The sequence below is a fragment of the Notolepis coatsorum genome (assembly GCF_963971535.1).
Source record: "Notolepis coatsorum genome assembly, chromosome: 7".
Lineage (NCBI taxonomy): Eukaryota > Metazoa > Chordata > Actinopteri > Aulopiformes > Paralepididae > Notolepis > Notolepis coatsorum.
In genome coordinates, this window is record NC_140171.1 from 154,278,604 (window position 1) to 154,299,681 (window position 21,078).

The following is a 21,078-nucleotide window of genomic DNA, read 5'->3' on the forward strand; positions in this document are numbered from 1 at the left end:
AATGGGAAATTGAAAGAGACAGTGTAATGCCTTAAGGCCCTCCCATAGTCGAGCAGACTGTACACAGAGCAGGTCCACTGGACTCTTTGAGCCTTCATAGTCGAGCGGACCTCCGCGGACCAATTTCCTACATGATGTCACGCGCCAGTTTACACAATTGTCCCCACGCTGTTCAACTTCTGTCATGTCGTCGTCATCCGATGTCAAAATAAAGAGTATGTTATCTCCGTTTCCAATATTTAGATAATAAAACTGGCAGTTTTACGCACTTGAATAACAGGTATATAGGCAGCGAGATGCAATGTACCGTATAGGCTTGAGGTGGACAGCGCTGGTGCTGAAATGACAAACACACATTGCATGAAATAAAAGCACCAGTTTTATTTCAAAATATTGGAAAACGGAGATATTCCAATATTTCGAAATAAAACTGGCAATTTTACACACTTCATTTAGAAAAGCCATTCAAACATCTCTCTTGGCACGGAGCGAGTGGTCAGAGTAAAATGCAGATCGGCGTCACATTAAATGCAGTTCGATGTCAACCAAAACGCCGAGCAGCGTTTTGTGTGACACCAAGTCAGCGGCGCGGATGTCCGCGCGTCAGAAAATAGGAGCGTCGCACCTGTGGGTCTGCTGTCCGCTGAGATCAAAGCTCAAAGAGCCGCGCGGACCTCCGCGGAGTCTGCTCTGTGTACAGTCTGCTCGACTATGGGAGGGCCTTTAGGGTTACACTTACATATACACACACACACACACACATACATACCAGCCCCATCATGAACAACATTGAAGAGTGAGACAGTAAGCAGAGACTGAGTTCCCATGGTTCAGAATATATTTATGAACACATTATTGCCATAGAAACAATCACACATGACGGCTGTGCGTTTAAAACCAGATGACATCACATGGTGCTTCAGTAACGTTACAGGTCAAAGTGGAAAATATAATCTGTATCCATTTTGAGTGGTGATTTTTGTTTCCTTAGCAGTACATAGTGAAGCTTTTCCACCTTGGAAACCATTCGTTAAAATACAAGAACACTAGGTGCACAAAGTGTGACGAGGCATAAAAACACAAAAGACACAGAAGGACGTTTAGGCACATGCATGACCTTTAACCCCGGACACTGACTGCCGTACAGCGCTGTTGCTGTATTCACATCAAACATTTGAATGCCCCAGTAATGTCCGGTTGTGCTTCTGTTCTAAAAGCTTTTCAACTACTATTATATAACCATTATATATATATATATATATATATATATATAACCAAACAGGTTACATGAGTGTATATTATATATACCCCAATAGGTTACGTAATAATACGTACACGGACAAATATAAACACTTACAGTGTCAAATTGTTGGCGGACGGGGGGGCAATTGAAGGCTGTCGGAAAAATGGCACGAAATAAAATAAATAAAAAGGCAGCATATTGTTCAGACAGTATTCTGGAAAGAGAGAGAGAAGCACAGCTGTCCGGAAAGAGAGAGAGAGAAGCACAGCTGTCCGGAAAGAGAGAGGGAGAAGAACAGCTGTCTGGGAAGAGAGAGAGAGAAGCACAGCTGTCCTGCTATTCTACACCGTGTTGGTGTCAGAAGCCAGTGAGGCTTCCTAAAACACTACCTGCCCCGCCCACTGCGGCTTGCTTAACCAATCGGAGGAGAGGACACTGTGCATCACTTATACACAGAACACAACAGGAAGCGGACATGTTTTGGGACAGGAAGTGGACGCAGCGGAGAAGACGTCGTCTTCCTCTTCTACTGGACCTTGGTGACGGTGTCGTGGATGGACTGGGCCACGTAGTCGATGTTCTTGCTGGTCAGACCGCACATGTTGATGCGCCCGCTGGCCATCAGGTACACGTGTCTCTCCTTGATCATGTACTCCACCTGTTTGGCTGCAGGGACAGAGTTAGGACAGAGTCAGGACTAGGGATGGGCATTCAAAAATAAAAATAAATCCAGATCGATTGATCGCCTGATGTACTCGAGTAGTGATCGATTACTCGTGGAGGGGAAGAAACGTAAAAAGAAAATGAATAATAATTAAAAAAGAAATTATTATAATAATTTTGTTATTAGTTTCAAGTTTCTTTATTAGTTGTGGTGTGGTGTGTTGTGGTGTGGTGTGTTGTGGTGTGGTGTGGTGTGGTGTGTTGTGGTGTGGTGTGATGTGGTGTGGTGTGATGTGGTGTGGTGTGGTGTGGTGTGTTGTGGTGTGGTGTGATGTGGTGTGTTGTGGTGTGATGTGGTGTGGTGTGTTGTGATGTGGTGTGTTGTGGTGTCGTGTGGTGTGTTGTGGTGTGTTGTGGTGTGTTGTGGTGTGTTGTGGTGTGGTGTGGTGTGGTGTGGTGTTGTGGTGTCGTGTGGTGTGTTGTGGTGTGTTGTGGTGTGGTGTGGTGTGGTGTGTTGTGGTGTGGTGTGGTGTGTTGTAGTGTGGTGTGGTGTGTTGTGGTGTGTTGTGGTGTGGTGTAGTGTGGTGTGGTGTTGTGGTGTGTTGTGGTGTGTTGTGGTGTGGTGTGTTGTGGTGTTGTGGTGTGGTGTGTTGTTGTGTTGTGGTGTGTTGTGGTGTGTTGTGGTGTGTTGTGGTGTGGTGTGGTGTTGTGGTGTGTTGTGGTGTGGTGTGGTGTTGTGGTGTGTTGTGGTGTGTTGTGGTGTGGTGTGTTGTGGTGTGGTGTTGTGTTGTGTTGTGTTGTGGTGTGTTGTGGTGTGGTGTGTTGTGGTGTGTTGTGGTGTGTTGTGGTGTGTTGTGGTGTTGTGTGGTGTGGTGTGTTGTGGTGTGTTGTGGTGTGTTGTGATGTGGTGTGGTGTGGTGTGTTGTGGTGTGTTGTGGTGTGTTGTGATGTGGTGTGTTGTGGTGTGTTGTGATGTGGTGTGTTGTGGTGTGGTGTGGTGTGGTGTGTTGTGGTGTGGTGTGTTGTGGTGTGTTGTGGTGTGTTGTGGTGTGTTGTAGTGTGGTGTGGTGTGTTGTGGTGTGTTGTGGTGTGGTGTAGTGTGGTGTGGTGTTGTGGTGTGTTGTGGTGTGGTGTGGTGTTGTGGTGTGTTGTGGTGTGTTGTGGTGTGGTGTGTTGTGGTGTGGTGTTGTGTTGTGTTGTGGTGTGTTGTGGTGTGTTGTGGTGTGTTGTGGTGTGGTGTGGTGTTGTGGTGTGTTGTGGTGTGTTGTGGTGTGGTGTGGTGTTGTGTTGTGTTGTGTTGTGGTGTGTTGTGGTGTGGTGTGTTGTGGTGTGTTGTGGTGTGTTGTGGTGTTGTGTGGTGTGTTGTGGTGTGTTGTGGTGTGTTGTGATGTGGTGTGGTGTGGTGTGTTGTGGTGTGTTGTGGTGTGTTGTGATGTGGTGTGTTGTGGTGTGATGTGGTGTGTTGTGGTGTGTTGTGGTGTGGTGTGGTGTGGTGTGTTGTGGTGTGGTGTGTTGTGGTGTGTTGTGGTGTGTTGTGGTGTGGTGTGTTGTGTTGTGTTGTGGTGTGTTGTGGTGTGGTGTGTTGTGTTGTGGTGTGTTGTGTTGTGGTGTGTTGTGGTGTGTTGTGGTGTGGTGTGGTGTGGTGTGGTGTGTTGTGGTGTGGTGTGTTGTGGTGTGTTGTGATGTGGTGTGGTGTGGTGTGGTGTGTTGTGGTGTGGTGTGGTGTGGTGTGGTGTGGTGTGTTGTGGTGTGATGTGGTGTGTTGTGGTGTGGTGTGGTGTGGTGTGGTGTGGTGTGGTGTGTTGTGGTGTGGTGTGGTGTGTTGTGGTGTGTTGTGGTGTGGTGTGGTGTGGTGTGGTGTGGTGTGGTGTGTTGTGGTGTGGTGTGGTGTGGTGTGGTGTGTTGTGGTGTGTTGTGGTGTGGTGTGGTGTGGTGTGGTGTGGTGTGGTGTGTTGTGGTGTGGTGTGGTGTGTTGTGGTGTGTTGTGGTGTGGTGTGGTGTGGTGTGTTGTGGTGTGGTGTGGTGTGTTGTGGTGTGTTGTGGTGTGTTGTGTTGTGTTGTGTTGTGGTGTGGTGTGGTGTGTTGTGTTGTGGTGTGTTGTGTTGTGATGTGTTGTGGTGTGGTGTGGTGTTGTGGTGTGTTGTGGTGTGTTGTGTTGTGTTGTGGTGTGGTGTGGTGTGGTGTGGTGTGTTGTGGTGTGTTGTGGTGTGGTGTGTTGTGGTGTGGTGTGGTGTGGTGTGTTGTGGTGTGGTGTGGTGTGTTGTGGTGTGGTGTGGTCCACTCACGGTTGAGTCCGGTGAAGCTGAACATGCCGATCTGCTGGGTGATGTGGTCCCAGGTACCGGGGGTCCCCAGGGCCTGCAGCTTGGCCTTCAGCTGGTCGCGCATCAGTAGCACCCGGTCCGCCATGGTCTTCACGTTCCCCTTCCTGAGTACAGGGGAATAACATACAAGTCAAGGGAGTAAAGACGGAATAACATACAAGTCAAGGGAGTAAAGACGGAATAACATACAAGTCAAGGGAGTAAAGACGGAATAACATACAAGTCAAGGGAGTAAAGACGGAATAACATACAAGTCAAGGGAGTAAAGACGGAATAACATACAAGTCAAGGGAGTAAAGACGGAATAACATACAAGTCAAGGGAGTAAAGACGGAATAACATACAAGTCAAGGGAGTAAAGACGGAATAACATACAAGTCAAGGAGGTAAAGATGGAATAAGGGCGCTTTCACACATAGTTTTGGTGGACTCTGTGAGATTCGGGGGGTGAAGTTGCAACATTGTTGCATTCTTCATTTGGTTCGGTCTGCATTCACACCGCAATTTGTCAAGCGCACCAAACTTTCTGAACAATGTCACACGGTCGAAAAGGGCGCTCGTCTATTGGACACAATAGAGAGTGGAAATGTGTGTGCGAGGCCTAACGTGTGTGCGTGTGCGTGTGTGTGTGAGACTGCGAGCCCTAACGTGTGTGCGTGCGAGCGTGCGTGTGTGTGTGACTGCGAGCCCTCTGTACTACAAGTTTGCCTGGGTTAATGTTTCCATCTGGTGCAGGGCTAAAGAGCTCTGGCGTGAAGTGAAGAGAGAAACACTGTACTAGACACACAGAAATACAGACTCCAGATCAGCGGAGGCGTCACAATTTTCAGTCGGTGGCGGTGCTGGTGATGCCGTCTGATGGGTCTCATCTTCGAAAGACTCAACGATATGTTTCGGGCTGGATGTGGGTCTTGTGCCAAGTATAACGTCCAGCCAGGTCATCATACCAAGGGAACTTGTCTTTCTCGTCCCCCGAACTCCTACTTTTCCGAAGCAAGTCACAGACTTTAATTCACATCTCCCTAGTCTGCAACAACGCAACTGCAAGCCAATGCTCCGAGACACACCCACATATTTGTAATTGTTAGTGTTGCAAAGGGTCAGATTAAACTGAATATATATTTGTATCGTTTGATATACCTTGTATATTGTTTGTATATATACACGGAATATCCCTTTACCTGTGTACAAACCAGAGTAATATTCGCTCTCCTATTGGACAGCGACCCCAGGCGCCAACGACCAAGCCCCCAACGGCAAGTTCAAAGGCAACTCCGGGCATGTCGGTACATGCCCAGAGTCTGCGTAGTAATACGAGACAAGAACTGAGGTTGGCACTAGATATTCACCTTACGTATAAATACGGCGCAGGTGTAAACAGCAGTAGTCTTACCAAAACCTTAATGCCTTCACCACGAGTCAACATGCAGTGAAGTGAGCAACCTTGCATCTAAATAGAGCATTGAGAACCACGTGCGAATAGAATGCTAAAGTGTCAGAGTTTAACGCAGTAACGTTGAGTTCGACTTAATCTAATGTGAAGTAATAGTCGATCATTTATAGTGTATCGTGCGGCTACAGTTCTTCAGTGACCAGCATTACCATCGGTTCGTCGTGTATTTAGCTAGTGCACTTATCCAGGCTGTGCGGCCTAAATCCGTGCCCACACCCGAGGAGTCCTAGGCGAGAACCGTTGGATATGTACACAGGAGAATCGACACCGGCGAATGCAGAACCATTTCTGGTTGGATTATATTGCTTTGGGACCGTGACCACTGGAGAAGAGCACCGTTGATTCCACTGTCGTTTGGGATTTACCCCCGTGAGGATCACCACTCGGGCCCGCCTCTTGGAAGGGGCTGGCTAGCTGTCGTCAATGCTATCGAGCATATTGGATTACAACTATTGCTTTGTCTGCTGATCAAGGGAGTACATGCACCGGCTCCTGTATCTGGAGCCTCGTTATTCCTCGTTGACCCAGACTTTGTACCCGAACATTCCTCTACCCCTACCGGCCTTACACCCCGGAGGGAACCCCCCAGTGTCTCCAGCTGGTACCGGTGTGGCCCATATAATTGCTATACCACAGGTGGCGTCAGCTTAGACCCATCCTAGTATTCCTACTATTCTCATTGACTTATGCTCTTGACTGACTTTACGTATGTTCTTCGCCATACAAGCGCGAGCCTAATTCTCAATCTGTAACCTAACGTTGCTTAATAATAATAAATAACCCTCCAATAGAACTTTATGTGTCAATGCCGTATTCTTGTGTGGGTGTTCATCATATATATTCATGTACTGTATGGCCAGTAATTAAAGTACATAACTAGTAGTGGTTTAATATATCACAATCTTTAATACAGTCAGGGTATTGTAACCCCTCAGTTACAGTTAGGCTATTTGAATCCACCATTTAGGGCTATTGTATTCATGTATTCAAATAGCCTAACAAATCAAATGTAATGTCTCAGAACATTGGCCCGCAGCCGCACCACCGCAAACCAAAGAAACGTGAATCCAAAACTAAGTTTAGCCTATTCAATCGTTTTAGAAGGCTATAGCCAAAGTTGCCTTTTACGCACCGCATAGCCTATATTTTACACACTGTTTAGCCTATTAAATGGTCTAATTGTTTTTTCAGCCTGTTCGTTTTAACTTTCAGCCTGTTAATAAATATGTGTCGTTAATTCAGTATTTAACTTCTTGAATTCATATTTATTTAGGCTATGCTAATTAAAAACACAAATATTATGGACATCTAATTTAATTCTCTGCTTATTTATTAATATATTGCAGACAGTTTTTTTTATTTTGACGTGGCATTGATCCATTGTTCTATTGAAGCCCATTACCACCATCCTCTCGCTAAACAACTTGTACACTGCGTTGTTTTTATGAGTGCCCACAAGTAGCTGTTTAATTTGGTCTTCTGCCCATATTTCTATCAGGGCTTTCACCTCGTCATTCGCCCACGTCTGTCCACGAGACATGTTTACCGCGTGCTGTTTTGCAGTGAATGCGCGCCGCGGTGTTTGTTTTGTTTCCTCCTACCCAAGATGCACAGTTTATCAGGTCACTTCCTATATTTGGTCTTGCGTTTGGTCCGATGAAGCGAACTGAGAGCTACGTTTTCAGGCGGACCAGAGTTTGCGTGTTTGGTCCGCACCAGAGTTCGACTGAGCATTCACACCACCCCAAAAAAAGCTATCCAAGGAAACGAACTCTGGTCCGATAGTCCGGACCAAACAGCTCTGGTGTGAAAGCACCCTAACATACAAGTCAAGGAAGTAAAGACAGAATAACATACAAGTCAAGGAAGTAAATACAGAATAACATACAAGACAAGGAAGTAAAGACGGAATGACGGAATAACATACAAGACAGCAGAAAGTAAAGACGGAATAACATACAAGACAGCAGAAAGTAAAGACGGAATAACATACAAGACAGCAGAAAGTAAAGACAGAATAACATACAAATCAAGGAAGTAAAGACGGAATAACATACAAGACAAGGAAGTAAAGACGGAATAACATACAAGACAAGAAAGTAAAGACGGAATAACATACAAGACAGCAGAAAGTAAAGACAGAATAACATACAAATCAAGGAAGTAAAGACGGAATAACATACAAGACAAGGAAGTAAAGACGGAATAACATACAAGACAAGAAAGTAAAGACGGAATAACATACAAGACAAGGAAGTAAAGATGGAATAACATACAAGGAAGTAAAGATGGAATAACATACAAGGAAGTAAAGATGGAATAACATACAAGACAAGGAAGTAAAGACAGAATAACATACAAGACAAGGAAGTAAAGATGGAATAACATACAAGACAAGGAAGTAAAGACGGAATGATGGAATAACATACAAGACAGCAGAAAGTAAAGACAGAATAACATACAAGACAAGGAAGTAAAGACGGAATAACATACAAGACAAGGAAGTAAAGACGGAATAACATACAAGACAAGGAAGTAAAGATGGAATAACATACAAGACAAGGAAGTAAAGACGGAATAACATACAAGACAAGGAAGTAAAGATGGAATAACATACAAGACAAGAAAGTAAAGATGGAATAACATACAAGACAAGGAAGTAAAGACGGAATAACATACAAGACAAGGAAGTAAAGACGGAATAACATACAAGAAAGTAAAGATGGAATAACATACAAGACAAGGAAGTAAAGATGGAATAACATACAAGACAAGAAAGTAAAGATGGAATAACATACAAGACAAGGAAATAAAGATGGAATAACATACAAGAAAGCAGAAAGTTAAGACGTGGCGTGATTGGTGTGTCTGTATCAGCTTGGTTAGCTAGCGTTAGCTCCGTGGCTAATCTTAGGTTATCCTGAATTAAATCAACGACTAGGTTCTAAAACATTGGAGTAGTTTTCACTGCACATAGAAACAGCCAAACAGCGGGAGCATTTCGGGAGCATATGACCAAAACCCAGGCAATTTCAAGCCCTTAAGGAATCAAATAGTCTGCTCTATGGCTGCATGCTAACGCTAACGTTATGCGCAACTGTAGGAAAAACCTGGCAGCGATAAGATGAATCGATAGTCACGGACAATTAGGAACCGGCTCCCAACCGGTTTTCGATTCCCATCCCTAGTAGTACTGCATCACTTTACTGTCCATTTTATTAACTTTTTCCTGAACTTGTTTACTCTGTCTATTCTATTTTTATTACTGCCTATTTTAAAACTGAATCAAACTGTAAACAGAGAGGCCTATTGGGGTGTTAGATCCTAACATGAAAAACTGTGATTTGCCTTACCTTGCTATCTTTTTATGCTCGTTTTATGTCATTTTAAAACTGATTTGCCTAACCTTGCTGCTATCCTTTTATGGTTCTTTTATAAACAGAGTGGCCTATTGGGATGCTAGATCCTAATGTGAAAGTTTTATTTGATATGTCTGCACTTTTTTCTGTTGTAATTTGTAAAGCACTTTGAGCTGCAATTCTTGTATGAAAGGTGCTATACAAATATTATTATTAAAGATGGATATATTTAATCTAAAATACAAAACAAGAAATTAAAGATGGAATAAAATACAAAAGATAATAAAGCAAAGAAGGAATAAAATACAAGACAGCAGAAAGCAAAGATGGAATAAAATACAAGACAGCAGAAAGCAAAGATGGAATAAAATACAAGACAGCTGAAAGTAAAGACGGAATAAAATACAAAACACAATAAAGCAAAGGGCAGTGGGAAAGGCGCTCGCCACCAACGCAGGAGATACTGGTATCGAGCCCAGCTCTCTGCGTTGCTTCCGGCTTGGCCGGCCGTCGTACTAACACAATTGGCAGTCTTAGAGGGTGGGAAAGCCGGTGGGTGGGTCCTGTTCGTTGTAAACAGAGACTCCTACAGTTCGGTCGGGGAACCTGCTCAGCGAGGGAAGGATCTAAGGGGGGTAGTGTGATCCTTGCACACGTTACACCCTCTCAGTGAGAGTCCGCGCTGCCAGGTGAAAATAAGTGGTTGATTGGCTACACATGTGTCGGAGGAAGCATGTGATAGCCTCCACTCTCCCAGACCGACTGTGGGGGGTAGGTGCGCAGCGACCAGGAAGGGGATTGGGAATTGGCATAACGACTAACATTGGGATGGGAGAAAAACGGAGGGAAAAGGAGGGGGAAAAAGATTAAAAAAAAAAACGCAATAAAGCAAAGATGGAATAAAATACAGACTGTACCATTCTCCAAATACTTAACCCTTTCACTGCCGCACTACCAAAACGGATAACCCTTTCACTGTGACAATACACAGAAGGTTAACCCTTTCACTGCCACACGACAGAAGGTTAACCCTTTACTATCGCACAACCGACGGTAAAGGGTTAACCTTCTGTCGTGTGGCAGTGAAATGGTTAAAGAGTTCCATTAGAATGAGAAAGGCGGGCCGTACCATTCAGCGAAGAGTTCGGGGCAGTTGAGGGTCTTGCTGACGATGCGCGCTCCCTGGGACGGAGGGTTGGACCAGGTGGTCCTGACGATCTTCTCCATCTGGGACAGGATGCGGGTCAGATTGTCCTTGTCCTGGGCCACCACAGTCAGGTTCCCTACCCTCTCGTCTGAGGGGGGAGGGAGGGAGAGAGGGAGGGAGAGAGGGAGAGAGGGAGAGTGAGGGGGAGAGGGAGGGGGGAGGGATGGAGGGAGAATTTAATTGAATGCTTTGCCACAAAGAGAAAGAGAGTGAGAGATTTGAGGGATTTCATGTCTGGGATTTGCAGTGTGTAACACGACAATAGTTCCAAATCGATGGATCAGAAGCTTTGGTGTCACAGGGTTCTAAGGTGTCACAGGGTTCTAAGGTGTCACAGGGACAGGGTTCTAAGGTGTCACAGGGTTCTAAGGTGTCACAGGGACAGGGTTCTAAGGTGTCACAGGGTTCTAAGGTGTCACAGAGACAGGGTTCTAAGGTGTCACATGGTTCTAAGGTGTCACAGGGTTCTAAGGTGTGACAGGGTTCTAAGGTGTCACAGGGACAGGGTTCTAAGGTGTCACATGGGCAGGGTTCTAAGGTGTCACAGGGTTCTAAGGTGTCACAGGGTTCTAAGGTATCACAGTGTTCTAAGGTGTCAGGTGCCACAGGGTTCTAAGGTGCCACAGGGTTCTAAGGTGTCAGGTGTCACAGGGTTCTAAGGTGTCACAGGGTTCTAAGGTGCCACGGGGTTCTAAGGTGTCAGGTGTCACAGGGTTCTAAGGTGTCACAGGGTTCTAAGGTGTCACAGGGTTCTAAGGTGCCACGGGGTTCTAAGGTGTCAGGTGTCACAGGGTTCTAAGGTGTCACAGGGTTCTAAGGTGTCACAGGGTTCTAAGGTGCCACGGGGTTCTAAGGTGTCAGGTGTCACAGGGTTCTAAGGTGTCACAGGGTTCTAAGGTGTCACAGGGTTCTAAGGTGCCACGGGGTTCTAAGGTGTCAGGTGTCACAGGGTTCTAAGGTGTCACAGGGTTCTAAGGTGTCACAGGGTTCTAAGGTGCCACGGGGTTCTAAGGTGTCAGGTGTCACAGGGTTCTAAGGTGTCAGGTGTTCTAAGGTGTCAGGTGTCACAGGGTTCTAAGGTGTCACAGGGTTCTAAGGTGTCACAGGGTTCTAAGGTGTCAGGTGTTCTAAGGTGTCAGGTGTCACAGGGTTCTAAGGTGCCACGGGGTTCTAAGGTGTCAGGTGTCACAGGGTTCTAAGGTGTCACAGGGTTCTAAGGTGTCACAGGGTTCTAAGGTGTCAGGTGTCACAGGGTTCTAAGGTGTCACAGGGTTCTAAGGTGTCACAGGGTTCTAAGGTGTCACAGGGTTCTAAGGTGTCAGGTGTCACAGGGTTCTAAGGTGTCACAGGGTTCTAAGGTGTCACAGGGTTCTAAGGTGCCACAGGGTTCTAAGGTGTCAGGTGTCACAGGGTTCTAAGGTGTCAGGTGTTCTAAGGTGTCAGGTGTCACAGGGTTCTAAGGTGTCACAGGGTTCTAAGGTGTCAGGTGTTCTAAGGTGTCAGGTGTCACAGGGTTCTAAGGTGTCACAGGGTTCTAAGGTGTCAGGTGTTCTAAGGTGTCAGGTGTCACAGGGTTCTAAAGTGCCACGGGGTTCTAAGGTGTCAGGTGTCACAGGGTTCTAAGGTGTCACAGGGTTCTAAGGTGTCACAGGGTTCTAAGGTGTCAGAGGGTTCTGTACTCACTGTAGAGCCCGAAGTTCTTGGAGAAGGACTGAGCCACTAGGAGCTCAAAGCCCTCAGAGACGAAGTAGCGGATGGCCCAGGCGTCCTTATCCAGGCTGCCAGACGCAAAGCCCTGGTAGGCGGAGTCAAAGAACACAAACAGGTTCCTCCTCTAGAGAGAGAGAGAGGGGGGGGGGAGAGAGGGGAGAGAGAGAGGGGGGGGGAGAGAGAGAGAGAGAGAGAGAGAGAGAGAGAGAGAGAGAGAGAGAGGGGGGGGGGGGAGAGAGAGAGTGGGGAGAGAGAGAGAGGGGGGGAAGAGGGAGAGAGATTGGAGGTGAGAAAGAAAGAGGTGAGAGAGGTGAGAGAGAAAAAGAGGAGGGGAGGGAGAGAGAGGTGAGGGAGAGAGAAAGAGAGGAGTGGAGAGAGAAAGAGGAGGAGAGGGAGAGAGAGACAACATAAGGTGAGAAGTCTCCTCATTGATAGTGTCACGGTCCAGTTAATATTTATGTCTGGTCTAAATCTGCACCATGGAAGACTGGCACCTTGTGGCCATTAGATGCAACTGCACCTCATTAATAACATGGTGGATATGAGAAAAGGGCAAGAAAAAGTGATTTTCTTCAAGCAAGGTCACCAGGAACCCTTTTACATTTGAGTTCTTCAAATTTTATGCTCGAGAAATTTTCACTGGTCACATCTGACAAGAAGAGCTCACAGGAAGTTTCACTGGTCACATCTAACAAGAAGAGCTCACAGGAAGTTTCACTGGTCACATCTAACAAGAAGAGCTCACAGGAAGTTTCACTGGTCACATCTGACAAGAAGAGCTCACAGGAAGTTTCACTGGTCACATCTGACAAGAAGAGCTCACAGGAAGTTTAACTGGTCACATCTGACAAGAAGAGCTCACAGGAGCAGTTTCACTGGTCACATCTGACAAGAAGAGCTCACAGGAAGTTTCACTGGTCACATCTGACAAGAAGAGCTCACAGGAAGTTTAACTGGTCACATCTGACAAGAAGAGCTCACAGGAGCAGTTTCACTGGTCACATCTGACAAGAAGAGCTCCCTCTCTCGTTCTCTGCTCTCTCTCTGTCGGCACTCGCGTCACGTCAACCTGTTGCAAAATATCATAGCGCACACGCACACTCCCATGCGTATTCCGATCTGTGCAATAATATTCACAGAGGTATATATTGTCATTTGAAACAAGTTACCAATGCATTGTCCCGTGGGATTATGCCCCCCTGCGGTGAAATTAATTAGTCTCCCCCTCTATCTCTCTCTGTCTGCCAGTGCAGACTGTGGGTGACTGTCACTCAAAGCGCTTTGCGAGTATGGGCAGAGCCCAGCTCAAAACAGCTTGAAATCTTGAAGTGGAAAAATGCTGCTTTAGAGTACTTGATTAGAAATACAAAACAATGATTTTAGATTTTTTTTTTTAAACCTTACAGATGTGTTCCATAGACTCACAGGAATTGTGTAAAATTGCCCAAATAGTGAAAGGAATAGCAAAACATGGGACCTTTAAGTGCATTTGTACTTGGTAGAGGTCGAGAAAAATTAAGACCCACGGCTAGCCCCTTTCGTGACTGCGATGCAAGCCAGGGGCTCGAATATGCAGTCACTCACATAGTAGCCAGGTTAATTTGCACATCAAGCACTGCTTAAAAGCTAGCAGTACCCAGCGTTCCATTAGGGTTTCACAAACACCAGGGTTTGAAAGCTTGGCGTTGCTAATAAACATTTTAAATAATTTTTATAAACTGGTCAACACTGCTCAAAACGGCTGTATTTTCGTATTTGGCTGCATGCACCCAACGCCGGAAATGATGCAGTGTTGACCAGTTTATAAAAAAAATTTAAAATGTTTATTAGCAACGCCGAGCTTTCAAACCCTGTGTGTGTGAAACCCTAATGGAACGCTGGGTACATTTGAAATATATATCTGATATATTTTGGACCCACCGCTAGCTTTTAAGCAGTGCTTGGTGGTGCAAATTAACCTGGCTACTACGGAGCCATAAGTGACTGTGTATTCGAGCCCCTGGCTGGCATCGCAGTCACGAAAGGGGCTAACCCACGGCGTGTCTGGTGACATAGCCATGTCTAGTATTGGTGGGTTGTAGTTCTGACTAGGGAATGGATGGGCATTTTTAGGAAGAATCCAGATAGATTGATCGCATGCTATACTCGAGTGATCGTGTATTACTCGTAAAGGAAAAAAAATAAAAAATTTTTTTTAAACAATTCTTATTTTTTAATAATTTTTTCTCTTTACTTACTTTTGTTCATTCACGTATATGTTTAAGGAAACCAACAAACAGTTATAATCTTACACATACATGTGAAACAAATATGTAAAAATATATATATATATATTTAAAAATATATATATTCTTCATACAAATTTATACTTTAAGATCGGTTTTCTCATAGCTAGTTCTGACCACAAAGACTTGGTTTACACATTTTATAAATATTAAAACAGAAATGTTACAAGGCTGCATGCCGGCCTCTGATCCACTCTAAGCCCAGACAGAGCGGCATGCAGTCCCCCAACACAGCATGTTGAAGCTGTGATGTAGACCAGGGCTACAGGAGCAGACAGAGCGGCATGCAGTCCCCCAACACAGCATGTTGAAGCTGTGATGAAGACCAGGGCTACAGGAGCAGACAGAGCGGCATGCAGTCCCCCAACACAGCATGTTGAAGCTGTGATGTAGACCAGGGCTACAGGACCAGACAGAGCGGCATGCAGTCCCCCAACACAGCATGTTGAAGCTGTGATGTAGACCAGGGCTACAGGACCAGGGGGTTGTTTACCTTCATGACCTCCGAGATCTTCTTCCACTCCTCCTGCGTAGGGTCTGTGCCGGTGGGGTTGTGAGCGCAGGCGTGGAGGACGAAGATGGATCGTTCTGGAGCTTTCTGGAGATGGAGGAGGATGACGGGGGAGAAGAGCGAGCTCTATTCAGACCCTCGTATAATTCTACCACCAGCCAATATAAAATAGTCTAAAAACGTGCAGTCCATGTCTAACAATATATTTAACCTCTTCTGGGACTGGTACGAGATTGAAAAACAACAGGTGATGAAATCCACTGCGCCCAGGCAGCTGTGGTTTGGCAAAAAATAGTTCCGAGTATATATCGGCTTAGAAAACTAAAATGTCAACAAAATAAAAACTATTTCTCCACGTGGTAAATACACAGGTCACAACATGTTTACAGGAACGTTTTGGAGTTGTATTTAGAGTGTATTCTGTGACTGTTGGGAACTAGGCTACACTGGCACACCTACTTCCAGTGAATGACGCTAAGCTAGGCTAACAGTGCGGCTGTTCCCTAAGCCTAATGCATGCACAGAGAAGAAAAGGGTATGTATCTGCTTGTCTAACTCCAGGGTAGATGGCAAATAAGCTCATTTCCCAAAAAGTTGCCGTGTTCCTTTAACTACCAGCCACAGATGAATGTACTGTGCACTGCAGCCTCAGGTGTTCATTTCCCACCCTGAGTCCAATATTACACTGATAGCGGATATCGCTGTGAAAGACAAACATTACACCATAACACCCCCTCCCCCCCCTCCCTACCTACAGGTCAATCAGCAGCCCCCCCCCCCCCCCCCTCCAGGTCAACCAGCAGCCCCCCCCCCCCCCCCTCACCTCCAGGTCGTCCAGAAGGCCGTTGATGTCCAGGCCCTTGTTGGCAGCGTCCCAGTAGTGATAAGGACGGATGTCTTTGAAACCAGCGTCAGCGAACACAGCATTGTGGTTCTCTGGTAGGAGACAGGGACAGGACAACATGCATCACATATCATATATATACTAGGGCTGTCAGTTTATCGCGTTAATTAGATTCATTAATTACACAGCAAATTAGCGCGTTATGAAAATGAACACAATTAATTAAAACATTTTTTTTTATCTCATTCATTCCATAAGAACGTAGAATAAACATTTACAAACTTTTTTTATTTTATTTTTTTTAAATGGCACATTTGCATGTTCTTGGTATCTGATTCAGGGAATGTATTCCCAGTGTCATAAATACTGTGTCTGTTACTAGGCTTGAGTGTAATGAACCAAATGAGAATATCAATTAAATTTTTTTTTATTGTGAATAACACCATGCTAAAATTGACCAGAAAAATCTAAGCAAATGAATAAAGGGAAGATGATTAAACAGAAGGTTTTGTAGATACAGTACTGAATTCTGCCATCCGGACACATGCAATTTGAAATATGATTATAGAATATAAAATATCAGGCCTAAAATGGTTATGCGATTAAAATGCGATTAATTAGATTAATTAATTACAAATCCTGTAATTAATTAGATACATTTTTTTAATCGCCTGACAGCACTAATATATATATATATATATATATGTATTATATAGTCATATATCTGTAACATGTCAGAGAGGTTACTCTGTAACCCTGGTTAAATGAAGGAGAGGTCATTGGTACTTGATATTAACCCTTTCACTGACTCACTACCGCATGGTTAACCCTTTCACTGCGACAATACAGAAGGTTAGCCCTTTCACTACCACACTACAGAAGCTTAGGCCTAACAAAAATAATGGTTGGTTTCAGGTTGCCGACCGACCCTGCCGATTTAGGTGCGACCCAATATATTTTATGAGTTTTTAAAAAAAATTATATATTATAAAAAAAAAAAAAAAAAGAAAAAAAATCGATTTTTTTTTTTTTTTTTTTTTTTAGAATAAAGTTTCATAGAAATCTTAGTCAAACATTTAGTATTATGGATATTAAACATGCTGGCAGAGTACATGCATCCATGTTGTTGTGAACATTTTAATTAAATAAAGAAATTCCCTATCCATAGTCGCCGTGGGAAAGAATAAAATAAAAAAATAAAATAAAATAAATTCCCTACCTACCCATGGCCAAACTGACAACCAACCTGAAACCAACTATTATTTTTGTTAGGCCTTAGCCCTTTCACTACCACACTACAGAAGGTTAACCTTTCACTACCACACTACAGAAGGTTAGCCCTTTCACTACCACACTACATAAGGTTAACCCTTTCACTACCACACTACAGAAGGTTAACCCTTTCACTACCACACTACAGAAGGTTAGCCCTTTCACTACCACACTACAGAAGGTTAACCTTTCACTACCACACTACAGAAGGTTAGCCCTTTCACTACCACACTACAGAAGGTTAACCTTTCACTACCACACTACAGAAGGTTAACCCTTTACTACCACACTACAGACAGTTATAACCTTTCACTACCACACTACAGAAGGTTAACCCTTTACTACCACACTACAGACGGTTATAACCCTTTACTACCACACTACAGAAGGTTAACCCTTTACTACCACACTACAGACGGTTATAACCCTTTACTACCACACTACAGAAGGTTAACCCTTTCACTACCACACTACAGAAGGTTATAACCCTTTACTACCACACTACAGACGGTTAACCATCTGTAGTGTGGTAGTAAAGGGTTATAGCCTTCTGTAGTGTGGTAGTGAAAGGGTTAAGAGAGCTTTAGGAGAGTACCACACTGACCCCAGGTGGGCGCCGAGACGTAGATGGGCGTGGCCGTGTTGTCAACGCCATTGTACCAGCGACGCAGGAACTCTGCCCCGATCCTCAGAGCACCTGTCCCTCCCAGAGCCTGCACTGCTCCCACCTGAGAGAGAGAGAGAGAGAGAGAGAGAGAGAGAGAGAGAGAGAGAGAGAGAGAGAGAGACCACAGTGTGTTAGAGCTAGGGCTGACCTTCGAATTTTTTTTTGGCAATCGAAGCTTCGAAGTAATACATTTTTTTTTTTTTTTTTTTTATCTTATGTTGTGGGACTTGTACAGCACTTTGGTAAACTTTGTTGTTTTTAAATGTGCTCTATAAATAAAGTGGATTGGATTAATGAATTAAGTAGCCCCTTTCGTGACTGTGACGCAGCCAACACGGCTGTGTGATTTAATTCAAGGTGGATCGCTGTTGTCGTTTGAACAACTTCAGATTTCATGGGAACTACCAATCCCCCAAATCAAGAATGTTTAAGATGAATGAAGTAAGATTTTGATTATTTGAAATATGGCCTGTGTAGACTAAACTATGCACAGAATTATGTCAGTCTACAAGGTCCGGCAATGTAGACCTTGTAGACTCCACTACAGACCAATTATCAGTGAATGTTCATGCATTTTTAAGAATGGCTACTTCCACAAAAAAACAAAGAACTCACCAAAACATCTCAGTAGCACCTTATCTAAATGTTCTATTTCATATATGGAGATTCATATTTATTTATGTATTGCATGCATTTCTACATTTTATTTCCTATTTTGTTTATTCATCCCAGTATCTTTCTTTCTTATGTGTGGAATTCTACAAGGCATTTACATTCACATTTACATTTAGTCATTTAGCTGACGCTTTTATCCAAAGCGACTTATAAGTTCTGTACGACAGGTCATCAGGAAGGGCACAACTCTATCAGCTGAGTAACAATATTCATCAAAGTGTTGCGTGTTACAGTGTAGGTTAGTTTATTAGGACAAGTGCATGACAGTAAGGTTAGTTAGGGTTAGATTTTTTTTATTTTATTTCAGATAATGGTTGAAGAAGTGCGTCTTTAGTCGACGGCGAAAGATTGGACGTGATTCGGCTGTCCTAACTGGGGTGGGGAGTTCATTCCACCATTGTGGGGCAAGGACTGAGAATAGGCGTGTAGGTGGTGTATATGTGTTTGAGGATGATATCCTTCAAACAGGCAATAGTGATGATATAATTTACTAAATGTTCGAAGCTTGTGCCATCGAACGAAGCTTCGAAGTATTTAAGACAGCCCTAGTTAGAGCCCACAGTACTGCTCCCACCTGAGAGAGAGAGAGAGAGAGGGAGAGAGCAAGAGAGAGAGAGAGAGAGAGAGAGAGAGAGAGAGAGCCCACAGGGTGTCTCGTCTTCCTACCCTGCCGTCCTTGATGGCCTGGCTGTCTTCTCCCAGCGCCACCATGGAGGAGGCCGAGCGGAACTCCGGCAGACCCAGGATGGGAAGGTACTCGTGGTTCAGACTGGCGTCGTCCACGATCAGCCGCTCCACCTTCTTCACCACCGGCAGGACCCAGGGCTGGCAGTCATCAGTACGGTAGGCTGGGGAGAGAGGAGACAGTCATCAGTACGGTAGGGTGAGGAGAGAGGAGACAGTCATCAGTACGGTAGGCTGGAGAGAGAGGAGACAGTCATCAGTACGGTGAGGAGAGAGAGGAGACAGTCATCAGTACGGTAGGCTGGGGAGAGAGGAGACAGTCATCAGTACGGTAGGGTGAGGAGAGAGGAGACAGTCATCAGTACGGTAGGGTGAGGAGAGAGGAGACAGTCATCAGTACGGTAGGGTGAGGAGAGAGGAGACAGTCATCAGTACGGTAGGGTGAGGAGAGAGGAGACAGTCATCAGTACGGTAGGGTGAGGAGAGAGGAGACAGTCATCAGTACGGTAGGCTGAGGAGAGAGGAGACAGTCATCAGTACGGTAGGCTGAGGAGAGAGGAGACAGTCATCAGTACGGTGAGGAGAGAGGAGACAGTCATCAGTACGGTAGGCTGAGGAGAGAGGAGACAGTCATCAGTACGGTAGGCTGAGGAGAGAGGAGACAGTCATCAGTACGGTAGGCTGAGGAGAGAGGAGACAGTCATCAGTACGGTGAGGAGAGAGGAGACAGTCATCAGTACGGTAGGCTGGGGAGAGAGGAGACAGTCATCAGTACGGTAGGGTGAGGAGAGAGGAGACAGTCATCAGTACGGTATGGTGAGGAGAGAGGAGACAGTCATCAGTACGGTAGGCTGAGGAGAGAGGAGACAGTCATCAGTACGGTAGGCTGGGGAGAGAGGAGACAGTCATCAGTACGGTAGGCTGGGGAGAGAGGAGACAGTCATCAGTACGGTAGGCTGGGGAGAGAGGAGACAGTCATCAGTACGGTAGGGTGAGGAGAGAGGAGACAGTCATCAGTACGGTGAGGAGAGAGGAGACAGTCATCAGTACGGTAGGCTGAGGAGAGAGGAGACAGTCATCAGTACGGTAGGCTGGGGAGAGAGGAGACAGTCATCAGTACGGTAGGGTGAGGAGAGAGGAGACAGTCATCAGTACGGTGAGGAGAGAGGAGACAGTCATCAGTACGGTAGGGTGAGGAGAGAGGAGACAGTCATCAGTACGGTAGGCTGAGGAGAGAAGAGACAGTCATCAGTACGGTAGGGTGAGGAGAGAGAGGAGACAGTCATCAGTACGGTGAGGAGAGAGGAGACAGTCATCAGTACGGTAGGGTGAGGAGAGAGGAGACAGTCATCAGTACGGTAGGCTGAGGAGAGAGGAGACAGTCATCAGTACGGTAGGCTGAGGAGAGAAGAGACAGTCATCAGTACGGTAGGGTGAGGAGAGAGAGGAGACAGTCATCAGTACGGTGAGGAGAGAGGAGACAGTCATCAGTACGGTAGGGTGAGGAGAGAGGAGACAGTCATCAGTACGGTAGGCTGAGGAGAGAGGAGACAGTCATCAGTACGGTAGGCTGGGGAGAGAGAGGAGACAGTCATCAGTACGGTAGGCTGGGGAGAGAGAGGAGACAGTCATCAGTACGGTAGGCTGGGGAGAGAGGAGACAGTCATCAGTACGGTAGGCTGGGGAGAGAGGAGACAGTCATCAGTACGGTAGGGTGAGGAGAGAGGAGACAGTCATCAGTACGGTAGGGTGAGGAGAGAGGAGACAGTCATCAGTACGGTAGGGTGGGGAGAGAGGAGACAGTCATCAGTACGGTAGGGTGAGGAGAGAGAGGAGACAGTCATCAGTACGGTAGGCTGAGGAGAGAGAGGAGACAGTCATCAGTACGGTAGGGTGAGGAGAGAGGAGACAGTCATCAGTACGGTAGGGTGAGGAGAGAGGAGACAGTCATCAGTACGGTAGGGTGAGGAGAGAGGAGACAGTCATCAGTACGGTAGGCTGAGGAGAGAGGAGACAGTCATCAGTACGGTAGGGTGAGGAGAGAGGAGACAGTCATCAGTACGGTAGGGTGAGGAGAGAGGAGACAGTCATCAGTACGGTAGGGTGAGGAGAGAGGAGACAGTCATCAGTACGGTAGGCTGAGGAGAGAGGAGACAGTCATCAGTACGGTGAGGAGAGAGG

General features: G+C 45.6%; 1 protein-coding gene across 1 annotated transcript in view; it reads right to left on the reverse strand.

Annotated features, from left to right (window-relative positions):
* Positions 1 to 826: 826 nt before the first annotated feature.
* LOC311231388 (aspartate aminotransferase, cytoplasmic-like) overlaps positions 827 to 21,078 on the reverse strand; it is a 35,805-nt gene continuing 15,553 nt past the window's right edge. Inside the window, exons 2-9 of the mRNA XM_084317957.1 lie at positions 18,880 to 19,061; positions 17,476 to 17,599; positions 15,579 to 15,691; positions 14,738 to 14,842; positions 11,933 to 12,083; positions 10,172 to 10,337; positions 4,192 to 4,334; positions 827 to 1,909 (exon numbers count right to left, since the gene is read on the reverse strand). Coding sequence (XP_084174083.1) covers positions 1,770 to 1,909; positions 4,192 to 4,334; positions 10,172 to 10,337; positions 11,933 to 12,083; positions 14,738 to 14,842; positions 15,579 to 15,691; positions 17,476 to 17,599; positions 18,880 to 19,061 — 1,124 coding nt within the window. The 3' untranslated portion in view covers positions 827 to 1,769. The remainder of the gene's footprint in view (positions 1,910 to 4,191; positions 4,335 to 10,171; positions 10,338 to 11,932; positions 12,084 to 14,737; positions 14,843 to 15,578; positions 15,692 to 17,475; positions 17,600 to 18,879; positions 19,062 to 21,078) is intronic.